The 20,724-nt window shown below is 38.2% G+C and overlaps 1 protein-coding gene across 1 annotated transcript in view; it reads left to right on the top strand.

Annotated features, from left to right (window-relative positions):
* ADAMTSL1 (ADAMTS like 1) overlaps positions 1-20,724 on the top strand; it is a gene marked incomplete at its 5' end in the record, with an annotated part of 912,424 nt that overhangs the window by 695,474 nt on the left and 196,226 nt on the right. The window contains 2 exons of the mRNA XM_077765085.1: positions 940-1,087; positions 3,483-3,567. Coding sequence (XP_077621211.1) covers positions 940-1,087; positions 3,483-3,567 — 233 coding nt within the window. The remainder of the gene's footprint in view (positions 1-939; positions 1,088-3,482; positions 3,568-20,724) is intronic.

Here is a 20,724-nt window from a genome sequence, read left to right on the forward strand (position 1 = left end):
GCCGAATGACTGATCCCAAGTCTCCAGAAGCTGCTCTGATGATAGAGCTCAGTAGACCACAGTTTGGTTTTATTTTTTATTTCTTATACTTTGTCTACATCCAAAAAGGATTTGAGTGGATTTAAATTAAAACTATGTGTATTATTCATTGAAAAAAAAAAAAAAGACGAAATGGAAATGGCAAAATAATTAGAATGGGGATGAAGTCGGATAATTAAAACCAGAACATTCTAGAACATTAGGGAAACTGTTGCAGCAGCTTAAATAAAATGTTATTTGAGGTTTCTGGGCTGCTAACGCAAAAGGGTTGAAATGGCAAAAGGGATAGAAAGATGAGGAAATAAACCATGGTGCCCTCAGCCACACAGATGGCAAAAAGACTTCCACTTCACTATGTGGCTTTGTGGCGGCCAGATCAGGGCTTTGACATTTCTCTCTATCTAGACTTGCTCCCAGGCATCTAGAACCACGGGAGGTGCCATCTACATCTGGCTGTTGAATCAACTCCCTTAAACAGTTCTGACCGTGTCAGTATAATCGCTTGGATCAGCCATGCTGCAATATATTTTAACTATGATGGCGGTTCAAAAACATTTTAATGTCCATGGGGGAGCTAGAAAAATGACAAAATAAAATTAAAATGCAGGGTTAGTAATCAAAATTGAGCACACGCTACAGTTTCTGTTCTCCTTTTTGCTGCTTGGTTTGGGACTTGGCACACAGTGGGTGCTTCGGGAATGCTACCAAAAGTGGTTTTAATTTTCAGCCAGCTTCACCTTAAATAGCCAAATAGAACACAGATTCCATGAATGGTAAGAAACGGTACAAATCCACCAGGAGTCCTTATATAAAAGCAGCCCTTTAAAGTCTCAGGTGAGAAATGAGGCAAGTGAACAAGGCTTTACTATGAGTCTCCTCTGTCTTGCATTCTCCTTCCAGTGCACGGTGACATGTGGCCAGGGCCTCAGGTATCGGGTGGTCCTCTGCATCGACCATCGTGGAATGCACACAGGAGGTTGTAGCCCCAAAACCAAGCCCCACATAAAAGAGGAATGCATCATACCCACTCCCTGCTATAAACCCAAAGGTAACTCTACAATTGCTCTCTTACCAGCCTTTTCATTGTTATGTGCGTTCAGGGGCTGTTTGAAACTCCTTGGAATATTTTTAAGTATCCCAAGGTCCTTGGAAATGATATTGTATAGCTTAGACTCTACTAAATGGACTTAACTCTTTCTTAAAAAAATCTTTCAAATAATTTTGCGTGCAAATTGTTGTTAAGTACTACTTATTTACGTAATTCTCTCCCGGATCATAAAGCCGTTTAGAGACCATTGCTGAAAAGTAGCAGATATATCTGCTTGGAGGGAGATATTATAGAGATATTGGAGAAATGTATGTATGATTTACTATGCACATGTCTTGCTGTTGAGAACAATGCAGTGAATCTGAAAGTGTCTACTTTGCTAAGCATCAGATACATTGGGAAGCTTCATACTAGGAACTGATGAAACAGAAAGGTGTTGCTTTTTATCGTGCGAATTAAAGCATTAATGTGAGACTAGATTCCAGAATCCTAACTTGAAATGGAAATCTGAAATAAGTCAGAATTCAATGGATATTACCTGTAATTTATAAAAAGCAATTTTGTAAAAAGTTCTACTTAGCGAAAATGCAAGTCACAAACCAAGTCAGAAGAACTCCTTATGATAAACTACCTCCTATTATTGATATTAAATATGATTCCTATTTGCTTCTTGATTTATTTCTCTAGTCATTACACTTCTCTGAAAATGAGCCATAGCATAGCTCTTTACTATACTATCTACAGGTTTCCCTTGTTGAGGGTTAATGGCTCCATGAAGTCTAAATGATATAATGGAAATAAACAAACCCAAAATACCAGAAACACTACCCAAAATACCTGGTAGCTTTGATAACTACATCTCTCCCTAAACCTCAGTGTCTTCATCTGTAAAATGGGGTTAATACTAGTAACTACCTCAGAGATCATGTGAGTATTAAATGAGGTATAGTGCAAACAGGGTGCTTAGCTCACTGCCTGGAATATAGCAAGTTCATCATAAATGTTATCTTCAGCTCCTGACTATCATCAGCATCCTCAAATACGGGAGGAAGAGGCTACCAGTGTATCTTCCAGGATCCGCTTCCAATAGACAAAATATTGCAGGCCTGCTAACACTACGAAGCTTAATGCTCCATCACTGCGACAGAGAAGTGGTTCACACTGTCAGATATGGTGTCACTGACTGCATCACTGAGTTGAGAGAGGAGAGCTAGTTGTAAAATGATGTATGCACAGGTACCATGTTACCATGTTTAAATGTGAGCAAATCCCTCTGGCCTTAGCAGCTTCATATTTCTCTCATGCTTTGTTTTCTGACTATAAACAATTGCTGCACATAGAGCACAAGAAGTGATGCCCCCCACTTAAAATTGTCAATGATTTATTAGCTGTCTTTACCATGCCACTTCAGAGAAAGTAAAGCAGTTTGTGGATAACTATCAAGAATGAAATCTGGATTTTCACAACCAAGTAGTGAGTCTGGCTCTCTAAACATCATTAAAACGCAATATAATTCTATGGTGTATGCATATAGAGACATATTTCTTTCATCTTTACAATTATATGTCATAAAATGGTGATGGAGCTTCACTGGCTCATACTATAAAGGCAAATATGCCTATAAATGATCCTAATAAATATGTCAGAATAGGAATCTTGGCAGTGACTTCTATAGGAGCAGTTATGACCTCCCTCTTTCTTTTTCTCCTTCACGTTTTTCCCCCAGGAAGTAGTTAGGAAGCTTATCCTGAATTATATGGCCAAAGCAAGATAAATAGGTGAAACAGTCAAATTATGGGTTGTGGACCCTAAATTACTCATATTCCAATTGTCAGGGAGCGCTGGGGTGGTGCTGAGTGAGTCAGATGTCTAAGGTGATATTTTGTGAATTTCAAAGTGGCATTTTTGTTTTTGTTTTTGACAATATGGCATAGATTACACTTGGCCAAAAGAAAAAGAGAAACAAGTCAGAATTTCTTAAAGTACTATCGTCTAATTTATTGTACTTTGCATTTGTCTTAAGAAATAAATATCGCTGTATTTTTTACCAGGAACTAGTGAAAAGATACTTTGATAGCTTTTCATACACATATTGAGCCCATGTTCCTAGAGTTATGACTTCCATGATTAAAAGGCTTTCCTTTGCTCTTCAGCATAATGAGAGGGAAGCATATATACACAAAGACTAGTATACTAAACGTTTAAAAAATATTCTCTTTATTCATATAACCATCATCAGTAGCCAAGATTTACTGAAAAGCTTATTATTTGCAATTATCCATATAGTTTTTAGGTAGTGCAAAATCAGGAACTGGTGAAGATATAAAGGGAGCGCCCCAAAATTCCAAACTGGTTCTAACCTCTTCTCTCTTGTGTGCATGCACTTAATTCTCAGAGAAACTCCCAGTAGAGGCCAAACTGCCATGGTACAAGCAAGCTCAAGAACTAGAAGAAGGAGCTGCTGTGTCAGAAGAGCCCTCGTAAGTGTTAAATGCATAAGGTGTTTTGCTTTGGAAGATGATTGGTTTAAAGAAGGCAGGGTCTCATTGATTGTGGTTTCCTTGGGTTCTGAGCCAGCTGTAATCCTCTTGCCAAGGGTTGAAATGAGCCTTTAGGGTTGTCACATTGGAGATTTATCAGTTTCAAAGTGTTTCTCAAAACATAGGATCACATGCTTGCTCTCTAAATATTTTTCGATTTTGAAAGAAATGAAGGGGGAGTGCCTATCCTCTTCTCCAAAATCTGACCTCCTGTTTTCCAAGAGGCTAAAGGTGAGAAGGCCCAGGCTGCCTCTGGTGATGTAACATAGATTGGATGTGAAAGTCTGGGCAGCTTTTCACATTCCTTATACCTCAGCTGAGCAGTACAGCCACTCACAAAAAGTAAAGCACATGTAAAATATATCTGAGGACAAAAGAAGTATATTAGTGTTCTTTTCCCTATCTTGCTGTGATTGGGATCACATGGAACCCATGGATCACATGGAATTTTTGCCTTACTTGATCATGGTCCCTTACCTGCTCAGTTTTATCAAGGCCATGAAATTTGCAAGACCACCAGGCAAAGATTTTTCAGGTGGTTCAGAAGAAGAAACAGTAAGAAAGACAAACATTGACTGATTGATTGACTGGATGATTGATTAATAACTATATGTTGATTGTACTAGAAAGCACTAAGTATGTCTGATGCATCATTTTTTAAAATAAGGGAAAGCATTTTAATGATGTATTTCATTTATGATCAAAGCACTTTCTCAGAGTGAGGATTTTCTAGAGTAAGTTATTTAATATAAACCCTAGGCTCTGTGCTGTACATCGGAAGATAAGACATGTTACCCATCCTCCAGGAGCTCACAGTATAGCATGTAGGATATGAAATGGTTTTCAAATTCCACCTGTAGTTTAAATTTTACCAGAGAAGGGCACCTAGGTAGCTCAGTCAGTTAAGCATCTGACTCGGTTTCAGCTCAGGTCATGATCTCACGCTTCATGAGTTCGAGCCCAGCATCAGGCCCTGTGCTGCCAGTGCAGAGTCTACTGGGGATTCTTTCTCTCCCTCTTTCGGCCCCTCACTCTCCATCTTTCTCTCTCTCTCTCAAAATAAATAAATACACTTTTAAAAAATAAAGGAAATTTTACCAGAGAAATAAATTAATACTGTAATCTATCTATTCAAAAGCAACTTAGAATTTTCTCAGACTCATCCTGCTTGAACCTAAATCTGATATGTGTGCCAGAAAATGAACTGTGTTCCCAAATCACACTCTGAACGGCAAAGGATTGAAAACGAATTTCAAAATACACATTGGCACAACAGAAGTTCATTTGTAAAGAAATGAAACTTGTTTTTCGGTCACTTGGTTTCACATGAGGCAGTACCTTTCATAGTTAAAAGGATAATAAGCAAAATATAAATTAGTCCTGTACTATAAAGTTACTACAGCACATTCTTCCACTTCCTTGAGAAATGACTTTTTTAAGCCGTTACAGAACTTTGGAGAAAAGGCAGTGTTTAAAGATCACAGTGCAACCTTTACTTGGGTATATGAAGGCTTAAAACTTTTCTTTCTCTCCTGCCAGTATCTGGCTGGACCGGCCTACTTGCTGCTGGAGAGGAAGTAAGCAGTTTATTTTAGAGGGGGATTAACTCTTTATCCACTAAGGTCCTATTTAAGACACAGAAAGGTGCCATGTAATTGGAACTAGTTGCTCCTTATATGCATTCTTAGGTGAGATACATTCACAACCAGACATGTCTTATTCTACTTAAATAAACTACTCTCTTGTACACAATATTTTGTCATTTGGTCTAAAGCATAATCCTATATACAGTATTGCATTATAACCAAAGTTAAGTAATATAATAAAGTTGAAATTAAATCAAAACATCTTACATCAATAATATAACATCTTTCCCATTATTAGATACTCCTCAAATGAAAGTAATAAGTGGAATTTAATGCCTCTGCAGAAGGATTACTTAGACTATGGTCAACCATGTTTTGTAATGAGTGTTTTCCAGTGAAGGTCTGATTAAGATGCATTATGTTGAACTTTAATCTTAATAAAATCCCCAAAGTAGTTAACCACAGAGTTTTCACCGTTGAAACTATAGCCATATATTAGATTATTAAATTTTACTCTTGGTGTAATGGAATTGCCATCTTGGCATGATTAATCTGAATTGAAGTCGATTGTAGTTGGAGCGCTAGTGCTGGGGAAAGGAAATGTATACTATTATGCTCAGAACAATAATTACTTTTATACCAAAATGAAATAAATGATAGCCATAGAATAATGTAATGAAAGGTATACGGTTTCCACATCTTAATACGCTTTATATGTTTAGTGAGCTGAACCCTAGGAAAGGTCTTACATGTCACATTATTTTTTCATTGATTTTGAATTTAAAAAGCATAATTTTGCATGGTCTTAATTCTTTCTCTTTTAAACCACATAGACTAGTTTCTAAATGTATACAGCAACCTATAATTACTCTCCATAGCATAATGAAAAAATGATATACTGTCAGCGAGTCTTTCCTTCCCCCCACCAAAGAGTCTCACATTGCTTAAATTAAGTGGTAATGTTTGGAAGCTGTGGCTGTCACTTCTGAACTGCTACAGAGAAACAGGAATAATAGTCCAGAACTATTATCTCTCACTTTGGCTCCACCTAATAGAGAGTTCTGTAGTAAAACAAACAAACAAAACAATAAATATCATTTATTTCCCCTTATGTAAAATAAAAACATTATCCCCAGCCTGTCTCATTAAACAATATAGAAAAGCCAGTACCTTAAAGTCCTTAGCGTATGAAAATACCGTTACTAAATATTAGCTGCCTGTGGTAATCCCAACATGAAAAACAATAATTGGTTAGCACTCTGGCCAAGGATATGTTGGAAAGCTCTAAGGTATGTTTAGAAAAAGCTAAGATTAAAAAGTAAACACTGAACTTCCAAGAAATAACCACAACTTGATAGAACAGACATGTGTACTTGTATTATTGTTCCCCTAAACTAAATGCCATGCAGGAGATACAGATACAGAGATCGATCACATGGGATTCCTGAATAAGCATCGAGATTAAGTCACAATATGGTAATGTCCTTAATATGTTGAATTCATCGTATAAAGCTGCAGGTTTATTCAGAAATACATTTAGACATTAATTGCCTTTTTTTCTAGCAACAAACGGGTTTATTTATGATGTCTTTGATTCATATGGCACAAAAATAGGAATATTGTGATGAATATGTTTTCATGATATAGAAAACATACCTCCTACCCCAGTTGGGAGAGTCATAGCCTCTAAACTGATTTTTCACTAGTGGCCATGGCTTATGTTGATCCAGGCACATATTTTTATCAGATTTTTCTGACAACAATCTTCAAGCAAGGTATTTTTATCTCTCCTTATCGAACAAAAAACAGTGTGGACAAGATCCAGTTCCTAACCAAGACTAAAACAAGTGGGTTTTTAGGCCATACAGCTGATTAAGCACAGACAGTCTTACAAATAAATATGATAAGGTGAACTTGCCTTCAAAGATACCCTCTAAGGAATCCATAGAAATCCCTGCTACCCAATTAACACAGAAGGAATTATAGTTAGACTTCTGAAAATAATAAGATTCTGTAGAGGTGCATTTTTTTCAAGACTAAGACCAGTACCATTCTAGCACTTCTAGAAAGGGGCTAGAAAAATGACCGAGGGAATTCTCTTGCTGTTATTTGAAGTATGTCTTTTTGAATTTGCCTCCAGCTGATGAAACTCTCACTTAGGATACATCGTTTATTTTATTTTTTACATTTCATAAGTTATTATTTTCCTTTTTTATCATTTTATTTTTACAGGGTAATATTAGTTTCAGGTGTATAATATAGTGATTCAGCCCTTCCACACATCACCTCATGCTCACACAAGTGCCTTCCTCAATCCCCATCACCTATTTCACTCCTCATCCTACTGGCCTTCGCTCTGGTAATCATCAATTTGTTCTCTATAATTAAGAGTCTGTTTCTTGGTTTGTCTAGTATTTAAATGCCAGATTGAGCCCAGCTGGTTGCTTCCACTGACAAATATGTGGGAATAGCTTTCTAGGTATTTTTTAAGCCCGCAATATTTTACTTTTCTTTGGTGAGGGATCAGAACTACAATATGGTAGTTTAATTGTGTTCGTTAATCAGGTCGAAGCTAAATAAATTACTGACCTGATTTCCCATCTCCTATATTTAACTTACTTTCAGTCGTTGTTGAGTTATATGCAGAAACCTGACAAGCACCTCAAGCCGAGTATACATAATGACCATTTTGACAGCTTAATTTCTTGAACAAAAAAGATACTATGGTGTCCTGTAGGACATGTAAAGGCTGCATGCCTACCGTTGCTGTACAGGAAGTTAATCAGCTGGCCTTCCTAACAAGCCTGATGTAACTTGGAATAGGAAGGAAATTGTTCATTTCCTTAACTCCTTCAGGCCACTAACTGGCCACTCAGTGCCCTGGAAGGTGGAATCTGTTAAGGGAGGCAAGCGTAAAGGAATGGCCTAGATGTCCCAGAGGCTCTCTGCCTTTCTCTTTTTAGACTTTCTGGTCTCTGAATCAAATCATCCCAGAAAGAGGGAGGGAGGACGGAGTACCTGGGGAGGCCAGTTTCCTCTTAGATTTATTTCAGTTGCCAGGATTTCTGCTTGGATGGCTCTGAGCGAGCAACAGGAGACAGGCGATTACTTTGGATCCTAAATGACCAACAAGGCCCTTTCAACCAACCATCCATCCTTCAAACATTGGCACATACCAGGCAGAGAGCCCTAATGGTGCAGTCCTCTCAAAGGTAGGGTTGGGTGGTCCTCTGAGGCCAATCGTGCTTGCCCTTAAGAACTCTTGGGTTATCTCATCAGATTTCCAGTTAACAGCTTTAGTTCATGGTTAAGAAAACATTTTTGTGCTTCAGCACAATAGTTGGGTCTTACACGTATTGCCATAAATAATCTTAGTGTGAGCCATTTAAAAAAAGGAAGAAGAAAAAGGAAAGCAGGCAGGCCAAAGGCAGCAGTAATATCTGGATGCCAGATGGCATCAGCTTAGTGATGGGGCTGATTCAATAAGAAGCAAAGGGAAATTCCTGTCATGCATCTGTGTGAACAGAACCCACAAGGAATTAGATACAGAAAGAAAAGCCAAGAAGAGTCGCCATGGTGATCCTGTAGTCATTAAATGCCTTGTTTACCTTGTTGGAAATAGTATTTAAATATATAATATGTAAGCGTATGTTTACATTAGTCCATATTTATATCCAGTAAGTTGTCTGAGAATGTGGATGGCTTAAGTCAGTGGTGAAGAATGTGAATTCATATTTTTAAAAAAAGTGGCTAGAAATGTTAATTGTGTGACATGTGTTTTTATATTTTCCCCCAAAGAATATTCAGGGAATCAAACATCAGTAATGGGTCCAGATAGTTTTGCTGTTTATGTCCTTAATACAAGATGCCTGAATTATATTCTCTTCATGAATCTCAGGCTACAGAAAATAAAAGGAATATCTTAGATAGATAGATAGATAGATAGATAGATAGATAGATAGATAGATAGATAATTTCTTAAGAATCATAAGTCACATCATCTAAGATCAATAAATTTAAATACTATTTGTAGATCATTACACCAACATAAAGGATTTTCAAACAGAACAGGGTTGAGCATGAGAATTACAGGATTTAAAAAAAAAAAAAGCACAAAAGCATTTAATTTTGAGAATTGGTACATAGCAGAGCAAAAGCCCATGCTGGCCAGACTGAATCAGCCCTTAATTCTCAATGGTCATGACCTCAGTCACTTTCAACGCCTTCCTTTCTAGCCTCCTTCCCATCTACCCAAATCGTTCTCTTCCTTTCTGTCCTCTGCAACTGCATGCTTAATGTTAAGTTCTCTGGCTGATTGTATATTTTAGATGACTGTGGAGAGGCAGTCAGAGCTAAATTTCTCACATCTCCTAATGAAAGAAGCTAAGTTTGCTCATAAGTCACCTGCCCTGTGCTGTGCCCTGTGCCAGTTGCAAATACTGTAAAGATAAACCCGGTAGTCCTGCCCTCAAAGAACCCTGAGTGCATTCTTACCATAGGAATGATAGGATTGCGTCCAAAGTGCTGAATATTGGTCAGTTATCCACAGACTGAACAAATGAGCTAGCTGTATTTAAGAAACATAACTTGATGTTTGGGAAAGCACAGTGTGATAGTATTATTACTTTAAAAAGAAATTTGGAAGAATTATTTACTAAATTCCTAAACTCTCTCCACTACCATACATTCCTCTGAGTTAAATATTAGGATAGTTAAGCTGGTACATGATAATTCACAAATAAGAGCATAAGTGAGAGAAAAACGTAATATACAGGGAAAGGGTATGGGGGATGTTGATATGAACTGACGTTTGGCAGATTGTGATAGAACCTATTTGAATTTGACTTTCACTCCAAAACTAGTCCTTGAGGAAGGATTATAGCCAATGATCAGATATTGTGTCTCAGTATGCGTACTTGAGCGATTCTTACTAATATATTGAGAAAAGCTGCAGAAACCATAGGTAATTTCCTAAAATTTAAAATTTTTCAGATACATAATGCTGCCAACTGTGTGTGTTGGTGAGGGGTAAGTCTGTGCATTTGTGTGTTCAAACAAGGATATTAGCCCTGCTGGGATCAAAGGAAAAAGCAGTTTCGTTATTGATCATACCTCCTTGCAGAGCAGCAATGTGCACCAGCAGTGGGAAAAGTATGGCGACAGTAGCCACAGGGGACCCTGGGCAAGTCACTTAACCTTTTGGCTGCAATCTCCTCATTTGTGAAATGAGCATGATAACAGTACCTATATCACTGAGCTATTATGAGGATTAAATTAGCACATGTAAAGTACCTGGTTTGCAGGAAGCTCTCTATACATGCTAACTGGGGTTGTGATTGGGCCTTTTCCAGCATTATTCACCTTTCCGGAGAAATTTTTTGAATGGAGTAAAAATGTATAATAATCACCTATTTAGAACTGGAGAAATTGAGGCAGGTGTCATATCTACTGGCATGTGAGAGAGAAGTACAATTTGAGCCAAAATTCAGCCAGTGGTTCCCCAGATACCACCACCATCCTGCCTTTGAGGATACTATACTTCTATACTTCTGAGGCTTTTTGAAGATTTACTTGTAAGGATCACACTTTGAATCTAGCCCAAAAATTTGTTCTGAGAGACAAACCTTAGTTACCCTTATTTGAACAAAAAGAAACCAACAGGGAATTGCAGAAATTAATAAGAAACGTTTAGAAAATGCTTGGGTGGAAAAGCATCCTCTCTCAACCCTGGGTTAAATACAGTTGACACCCATAGATGGCTCCCAATGTGCACTGAGACAGAAAAATCAATAACAAATTCAGCAGAGCAGACAGAGCCATTTTTATGTAGTCATTAGAAAAGCCTTTACTGCAAACCAAGAAGTTCTAAATTTGTCAGCCCCTCCAAACATCTCCACTTATTGCTCATTCTGTAGCTACTTTCAGAAAGCTAAATCTGAACTATTGCTCAGCTGAGCCCTAGAGAGTGACAAAGACAAATTAATGGGATCTGTGTGTGCCAAAATAAAGTATGGACCCTGTCACCACCAATATATGTTAAGTCCATTAAGGTCATTTTTAATGAACTGAACTTTTCATTGGAAAGCGTTGCCAAACTTGTTGAATTAAAGGAAAGAGACCTTTACAAAGTTGCAAAATAACCCAATTTCACTCCATGTGAAAGAAAAAAAATGGTTCATGGAAAGTATTCCGAGTTGACAATATTTTAGATTTTTATCAAAATCAGGGAAAATGATATGCATTAAAAATATCCGTTCTGGTATTAAGTTGAGAACTACAAATGCACTAACAGCATTGTAAGCTATAATGGCATGTTAGTCCCTGGGACGTGGCTTTTGAAATAATCAGACTGGCCTTAAGGAAAACCCAACGTTTAAATTACGTTCTGTGTGCACAAGCCAGAAAAGCAATAGGAGGATGGTCTGAAACAAATGTTGTATCCTTATATTTTATTTGGGAACGGAGTGATTTGGCTCCGTTTGAATCTGCTACATATAGTTAGTGGCCTATCTTTTCTTTTTTCCCAAAACTCTGTGTATATTAAGTTTTAAAGAGTGGATAGAAAATCAGGTGCTCCCTCCGATTTCTCCTAACAGAAGAATAACTCCAAAACGCTTCAGACTCCTTACTGGAGGGGCTGCTTGTATGAGAAGGCAGTGTGAAATCAGAGCTATGTATAAATCACTGAAGGCACCTTCTGGCTCAAAGCTGCCCCCAAATCCTTTTCTTCTGTAAAACAGTATTTTTATTGAGGTTAAATTGAAGTGTGATACACACAGAATTTAAATGTTCTTCAAACTACATGATAACCCATATCCCATCAAGATGAAAAGAGACCAGCATCTACTGCCTGAGTACACCCATAAGAATATAAAATTAATAAGCCCACTACTAAATAATAGCTTTTTTAAAAAGACTGATAGAAACTCCTATGACAGGAAAAAGTTTTTGTTTTCTTTAGTTCCAATACCTGGAACTAAGAGGTATGATTTAATTTCTCTGAGTTTCAAGACTGTTTCCTCTCTAGCTTGCTTTCAGTCTTTGGGCCCAGGAACAAACCGAATCACTCAGAACGTCAACACTCACCCTTCTATTTACCTATTCATTTACTCATTTTAAACATATATATTTATTGAGTATCTATTGTGTGAGGTTCTGCCTTCACAGAGGTTTGGTCTAGTGATGGACATAGTTATTACATAAAGATTCATACTTGATTTTTAGAGGCTGATAACTGCTATGGGTAAAGGAAGAGGTGATCTAAGAGAGTCTAACAGGAGCTGCAGCAGGTCTGGGGTTCAAGGAAGTCTTCTCTGAGAAGACACATGCCAAATGAGTCCTGAAGGATGAGTGGGAGTTACTCCAAACTGAGAGAAGGAAGGGGAGTCATCCAGGAGGTGACACACCTGCCAAAACCTTGAGTCAGGAAAGAATGACACACATTTAAGGAAGACACACTAGAAGACTAGTGTGGCTAGAAGCTAATAACCAGGGGGAGAAGAGCAGGAAATGAAGATGGAGAGTGGCATAATATAACCTTGGTAAGGACTTTGGCTTTTCTTCTGGGTATTCTGGGAAACAATTGAAAGCTTTATAACTACAGGGCAAAGAATGGCTTAGTAAGGGCTAACTGAGAAAGAAAACAGATTGGTGGCTGTTGTGGTCCAGCAGAAAAGCAGAGGCTTCAGTGGTCATGGCTTATGTGGTCACCTGACAGTTAATATGGTGACACATGGATCATGGGGTCACCTGCCATGGTTTGAATCCTGACTCTGACATTTATGTAGCAGTATGGTATTTGAAATTTCTGTGCCTCCCATGTGTAGCAACATGGATGGACCTTGAGGGTGTTATGCTGAGCGAAATAAGTCAGGCAGAGAAGGACAAATATCATATGTTTGCACGTATAGGAGGATTAGGAGGAACTTGACGGAGGAACAAGGGGGAGAAGAAGGGCGGAAATGGTGGGGGAAAGGGAGAGAAGCAAACCATGAGAGACTCTTGAATGCTGACAAAAACTGAGGACTGATGGATGTGGGGGGAGGGGGGGATGGGCATGGAGGAGGACACTTGTGGGGATGAGCAGTGAGTGTTATGTGGAAACTAATTTGACAATAAACTATTAAAAAAAAAAAAAAAGAAATTTCTGTGCCTCAATTGTATCATCTAGAATTTGGGATGGAAAGAGTACTGTTAAAATACAATTTTCCAAAAGACAAAATCATGACCCATATAAATACAAAATGAGCACATGTCAAAATTTGTATTTAATTCATGAATTATTGAAGGAACACTTAAGATGTTAAAACTTGTACATATGAGAACTGGATTTAGAAAAGTATATCTTTTCTACCACACAGTAATCCTTGGCACTGACATGAACAGAAAAAACTTTCCATCACTATGGACTGGAATCATTTGTATCATCAACAGCCCTCTACAAGGAAACTTCTATTTAGCTAAAGACAAACAAAGACTCACACTTCCATAGAATTAATTAGACAGCCTCCCACCCTAAAAGTCTGCTAGACAATGTCAGCATTCTGTTAAAAGGACAACCAGTGATCTCTTTTGCCCATCTCACAACATTTCTGACAGTATCCATCTCCTAACAATGTTATAACGAGTTAGTATATAGAAAGGGCTTAAAACACATCAGTAAACATTAGCTGTTGTTGTTGTTGTTGTTGTTGTTATATCAAGGTGGTGATGATGGAGAGAAGTAAATGAATATCAGATACATTTTTGAGGGAGAATTGATAGACTTGGGAAATCATTTGGAAGAGAGGAGCTGGGGAAAATGAGGGGTCAGGAATAACTCCTACCTGTGTAGTTGAGTAATTAGATGGCCAGTAGAATCATTTGCTGTGTCAGAGAAGATTGGAGGAGGAATAAGATACTGAGGAGGGAAATCAGGAGTTCCATTTGGGACATTTTAGGTTGGAGATGCCTTTAAAATATCAAAGGAAAAATGTCAATTGGGAGAGAGAGCAAGGTACGGTGGTTACGAGCATACAACCTACTAGCTGTGTGAATGACTTATATTTCAATTTTGTCGCCCATGTATTAATTATTAAATGAAGCTAATGATAGTTCTTATCTGGTTGTCATTAGGATTTAACAGCTTTTATTTGTAAAGCACTTGGAACACTTTCTGGCACATAAGTACTATATAATTTTTTGATAGATTGATTATATTAAATTAATGTTTATTCCTTTCAAAGAGCAAAATGGCTCCCTAGCCCAAAACTTACCAAAAAAAGAATTTGGGTATAAAGCTCCAGAAAAAAAGTCTAGGATAGAGATGAAACACTTAGAAAAGTGTCTCACACATCGGTGACGTATGAAACCAAGAATCACCGAACACATCACCAAACTGAACTCCGAGGCACTGAATGCTTATAGAGTTTAAGGAGAGATGGACCTGAAAAGGAGACTAAGAAGGACTTGACCAGAAAAGAAAAGAAAGCCAAGAGTTTGCTGTCATGTAAGTCAAGAGGATAAAATGAGTCAGAAGGAAGGCATGGTCAGCTGCCTTAGGTGCCCCTGGGAACAAGATAGTTGAGGATGCATTTGTTGGGAAGAGCAGACACTGTAGGGCCAATATTCTCAGAAAGTGATTATCACCTTTCTTTCTGCTGGCTTTTCTCTTCCTGTTAAAGTAGAACAAACTCCTCATGGTCAACAAGATGCCTTCATTAGTAAGACTCTTTCTCCTATCTTGTCCGGAACCATATTGAGAAAGATAGGTCAGAACTGCAAGACAGTTTTAACAGAGTACTCAAGTATGAGGCTGTGGGCCTTGAGAGAGCCTGTTAGTCCCTGACTCGTTGGAACTCTGAGAGAACTCGGATACCCCACAGCATTTCCTTCTAGTATAAAGTCTCTTTGAAAGGAGAATGTACCCTTTAATGCAGCCAGGCTTTCTTCTCCCACATCTTTCTGCAAGGAAGTCATTGAGGCGTTTTTGCAGAGGCCAGCTGCCTTTCAAAGAACCCAAAAGGGCATCATTATCATGAGAAAATTAAGTCTCCTTCTTGGAAAATTCCACTAAATATAGCTCTCCCAGTACTGCCTTGGTCTGCTTGAAATTGGGTCCTGCCTTCGTATTTATTTATTTACTTGTTTCTGGTTAGTGGATCAGACAGGGCAGTCACATAATTTTTTTTTTCAAGTAGACACATTGGTGGCTGATTCAAAATTCTCATTTTGTTTTGTTATGTTAATTTCTGGGATGGGTCTATGTTTGGTTATGCTACTGAAGCGTCTTATAGTGATGAAAGACCCTCCCAACCCAGGTATGATACTTAAGAATTTGAGGAAAATTATGAAAATAGGTGATTTTATCAGATGTTTTGTGGAGTGGTATCCTGGACACCTTTGCGAAATTGTGCTTGGAGACTTTAATGTGAGTTGCATAACTAGCATGAAATATTTGCAGCTCCAGAGAGCTGTAAGCTAACAACAGCAGTTGAGAAATATTTTCATAATTCCACATTCAGGTCAAGTATCCTTGACTAAAGATCTTTCACAATAAGTTAGATTGTTATTTATTTGGAATTATTTAGGCGTGGTTCTAAGTGAATGGGGAGGCATATCTAGATAAGTATTCTCCCAGAACTTTATTGCTTTCCCTATATTTTTAAAGAACCATTTTAAGGTTGTCTTGGTGTTAGGGGTTTTACAATTAGTTCAAAAATCCTTAAAGGGAGAGTCACCCTCCCTTTGTAGCATTCCAAAGGTTTTTGTTTGTTTCCTTATTTTGGAGGGTTTTGAAAAAAATCTCTTAATTTGTTGAGAGACATGAAATAACTAAAAAGTTTACATGAGGTCTTTTGATCTCATGTAACATGGAGACCGATGAAGGAAAATGTTTCATTTTCCAAGTTGCTGTGCCACCCAAATGCAATTTCTTTTGCTTGTGTTTCTAAATTGCTCTTCAGATACCAAAATGCCTAGCCTTGTGGTTCAGTACACTACACCTTATCCTAAAGATTTTACTCCATTAATGTTTCAAGCATTGCTCAAAACCAAGAGAAGAATCAAGTTTGCAAAACTAAAGAAAAAGGATAAAGAAGATTGCATTCAAAATAGAAGAAGCATTATGGAATAACAGCATCATTACCGATAAAGTATGGGCATAAAGTATATCATACCCCAAATGATATACTTGTGTAAAAGACTCTCTGGTTAATGTGGGCTAGAATTACTTATAGAGTACTTTATTTTTCCAATATCCTATTTTCCAGATCCATCTGTGGCCACTAGTTAAACGATGAAATCTTAGGAAGGAAAAAAACCATGATTCTCGTGCATATATAAAATGAACATCTGTTCGAGACTTTGTTTACCTCGTTAATTAATCAGAGAATCAAGATGTTACAACAAACTCAAAGGAAATTTCAAAGAATGATATGTGTTTAGGTAAATAGATGCTGGAGTGAATGTACAAATAGACGTAAATGGGTCTGCTCACAGGACAACAATCAATTGCATTCCACTAGGCACAATTAATCTGCATCTTTGTGGGCAAGAATCATTTGCACTATCCGTTTTCTCTAATTGATAGAGCAGTAAAATAGCTCCCAAGGAGAGATTGCAATAGCCTGGAAGGATGCACTTGACAGAACACTCAGTCACCTCCTGGGTCTGTGTTAAATTTGTCTATTATTTTTCCTACACTATTCATTTCATTCCCTCCTCTCTCCTTCCCCTAATATGCCACCACTATAATATACAAACATACAGCAAAAGAAAGAGGGAAAAGAAATCCAAAGGCCATCAGACGTCTGGCCGATATTTAATAAGATGGAAAACTAAACCAAAATTAAGTATTTTTCATGTGATTTTCTGCAAGCTTCAATCTGCATTTTGAAACTAGAGAATGAGGTGAGGCTCGTAGTAGCATTACAGTAACACCCCTATAAAGCCATTCTTATTTTGTATAATCCCGATCTTTTTTTTTAGATGACTATGTACATGAGAAAGGAGAGGAAACTAAGAGGAGAAAAGAGACAGTTAAAAATCTTAAAGGTGCTGGCTGGCTCAGTCACTAGACCATGTGACTCTTGATCTTGGGGTTGTGAGTTCAGGCCCCACGTTGGGCATGGAGCCTACTTTTAAAAAAACAAACAACTTAGTTATCGACCATGTGTGCATAAAACTAGAGCCTAACGCTGGCTAAGCTCTTCAGTGACACAAGATTAGTTAACCAAGAGTGAATGGTTTCTGTTTAGCACTATATTAATAAAGTGATTGTTTTCATTCTTTCAGTCCATGCTTTTGACTTCATAATAGCCACATGTAAACTAAACCACTTTGGGATTTTACAAGTGCACTTGATTATCGCTGTTTTCTGTTTCCTAAAAGGGACTATGGTAATAACTCTAATTAAAGGCTAAGCTCTTTGTTAGCTACATGAACAACTAGTCTTGCAAACTGAGGACCAGACAGAAGCAGAAATCATCTATTTGCCAGGTTTCCTTTTTAATTTCCTGAAGTGGGGAAGACTAAGTGTAGAAATCCTATCAGTATTCTCTGAATTTCGAGCCCATCTTTTTTTGTAAAATTTTTTAATGTTTTTTATTTATTTCTGAGAGTGAGAGAGAGAGAGAGAGCAGGGGAGGGTCAGAGAGAGAGGGAGACACAGACTCTGAAACAGGCTCCAGGCTTCTGAGCTGGCTGTCAGCACAGAGCCCGACGTGGGGCTCGAACCCACGAACCATGAGATCATAACCAGACGCTTAACTAACTGAGCCACCCAGGTGCCCTTCGAGCCCATCTTTGAAAGAACTCATGCATCTAGCCATTCTGCATTCATCCCAAAACAGTGCTGCTAACAAAAAGAACTTTTAAATGACCCTAATTAAACTTCAATAGTAACTTTCACTGAACATTTGTACATCAAAATGATTAAAAAAAAAAAAACCTATTGACTGCATTTTAAAGGTCCCACTTGAAGGATTCTAGCTCAGCACGTACTATTCAAACCATGTCTCCTCAACCTTACATTTAGACCTCCAAGTTCAGTTCCCTGCCCTTTCTCTGACCTTGCTTCTTCCCACTTGTGGCCTGAAAGCTCAAGATAGTAAGCACAGCATTGGGAGATCTAGGAATGTTGGGGAAAGGTTCATATGAAAAACAGCTCTATTCACTTGGCCATTTGCTCTATTAGATATTTTTCTTTTGAAATATAATCTCCTGCCTTCAGCAAGAGAGAATATATTATATCATACAGTGTGTGCACGAGAGAAATTAAGATGACTGCCAAAAGACAGCACCACTTAGAAACCAAATCATTTTTAATTGGTGTGAACTTGATGAAGACCTAAGGATAGTGGGTTGGGAGATTAGCCAGAAAGGCTATATGACATTTGATAAGACTCTCACTTGGGAGACATAAAGTGGATATTTATTGTTTTTGCTATTAACCCTAAAGGCCCAGAAAACCAAATATAGACAAACACCCATGTATATGCCAATGCGCAAGCGCACACACACACTTATTTTCACTTAGATGCTGCTTCACAATAAACAAGATTCAAGCATTGCAGCGAGTTCATGACATTCCAGTAACGTGCCCTTTCTACTTTGTGTGTTTGTGGCCTATCTTCCTGGTCCTGGAATGAGACCAAACACAAAGTGATTGACATTATAAGCAAGGAAAGCTGAGGGTTTGGTTTGCCCATCGCCCATATTCTAGGTTTCATCTGGGACTCACTTTGGAAGATAAAACATAAATCAGTATAACTGCTCGTTATAAACTTATACAATTGGAAAAGATAGGCACTGAGACTCAAAACAAGTTTGAAGATTATTTGTGAATCTTGGTATGCTTGGTGTATCTCCACTGAAGGTCCTGTCGCAGGAGTTGGGAAACTACAGCCCACAGGCCAAATTCAGACCTTTCTGCTACCACCTTCCCTCTGGTTTTTGTAAAAATAGCTTTATTGGAACCCAGCCACAGCCATCTGCTTCCATGTTATCTATGGCTCCTTTCACAGCATGTTGACAGAGTTGAGTAGTTGCAACAACAAAACCCACAAACGTGGCTGGCAATATCTAAACTATTTTCTACCTGGCCCTTTCTAGAAAAAGCTAGTTGGACCTTGTTGTCTTGTAATGGTCTCTGAAGATAGCTTTTACAGGTGACAGAACAATAACTCTTAATGCATAGGAAAAGCTAATAGGGTACACTTCTTTTTGCCATCTTGTCGTCTTTTTTATTTGACAATAAAATTCAGCACACACTATTGTCAGTTGTCAGAGTTGGAGGACCTTTCGTTCACTTTTGGGATTATCTTATAAACAAAATAGTTTAGTATATCTTTTCCCTCATGTCAGCACCTGGCTTGTAACATTCAGTGTTCGTATATTTGTCATCATTCTCATTCCGGGAGGCAGACAGATATATGTGAATGTGTAAAAAGATGGTTAAAATTATTTTGACTGTGGTTTTGGGTTTTACGCGTCTAAAAAGCTCCTACAGGTATCATTACTTAAAGAAAAGGTGACTTTTTACTTTTTTAGGATACTGCTTTTCCCACGCATTCTCTAGGTATCAGAAGATGGGTCAAGAATTCAAAAACAAGAGAGGGAGGTAACATTGTGATGAGAATTTCTTGGGAATGATTCTGAGTGGCTCTTCCTCCCTCATCCACCTTCTTGACAAGGTCGCATGTGACCTTCATTCTCTCCTAGGTGATGGTTCTTCCATGGGTGAGACACCGTAAGCTGCTGGGGGTCAGAGGAGTCTGGTTCTCCTGGCCAGCTCCATGCACAGCCCAGGCTCAGGCCCTGGAAACATTTTGGTTGTGATCCTTCCAATATGAAAACTTGGATTGGTTTCCTGCTAGAATTTCTGTTTCCCTAAACTAGATACGAACCATTTGCACTCACTAGGATTTAATGCTATAACCTTCTTATCAGTTCTTTCCTATCCTGCCAAAGTCAAGGTTAGGGGACTGGGTGTGCACGCCTCCTCAGCACGACTCTCTGTGAAAAATCAGTAGGCTCCTAGAAAAATAGAAAATATTTATTCCAAAGTTCTTTTTCCAGATTGTTATACTAACTTTTTGAAAATGTTAGTGGTTCCCTCTGGGCTTTTTTCCCCTAGGTCCCTCTCAAGGTCATTGCCACTATGGGCCATTGTTGATTAGTGGTTTTGGAATTTGGATATTATCCTGCATGGTAGAGAAACTCAGAGAAAAACCAAACTCTCACTAGCGTGGCTTCTCTCAGGGGGTGGGGGTGGGGAGGCTGCTGTCACACAAATCTGTGCGAATTCAGTATCTCTCGTTTACTGTGACATATCTGTGGATTTAAATTTGTAGCACAGCTTTTCGCTATGATATAAAAAGAACTGTAGTCCAGACTAATTCAAAGAATGTGTGAAGAACAAGACTTTGCTCCATTCTTGGAAACTTACAAAAAAAGAACCTCTTTCTATATATAAATAAGTCTTGGGAAGCACATTGAGCAGAAAAGCAAAGAAAGTTACAGAATATGACCT

The sequence above is a fragment of the Crocuta crocuta genome, unplaced genomic scaffold (assembly GCF_008692635.1).
Source record: "Crocuta crocuta isolate KB4526 unplaced genomic scaffold, BGI_CrCroc_1.0 scaffold687, whole genome shotgun sequence".
Classification (NCBI taxonomy): Eukaryota; Metazoa; Chordata; class Mammalia; order Carnivora; family Hyaenidae; genus Crocuta; species Crocuta crocuta.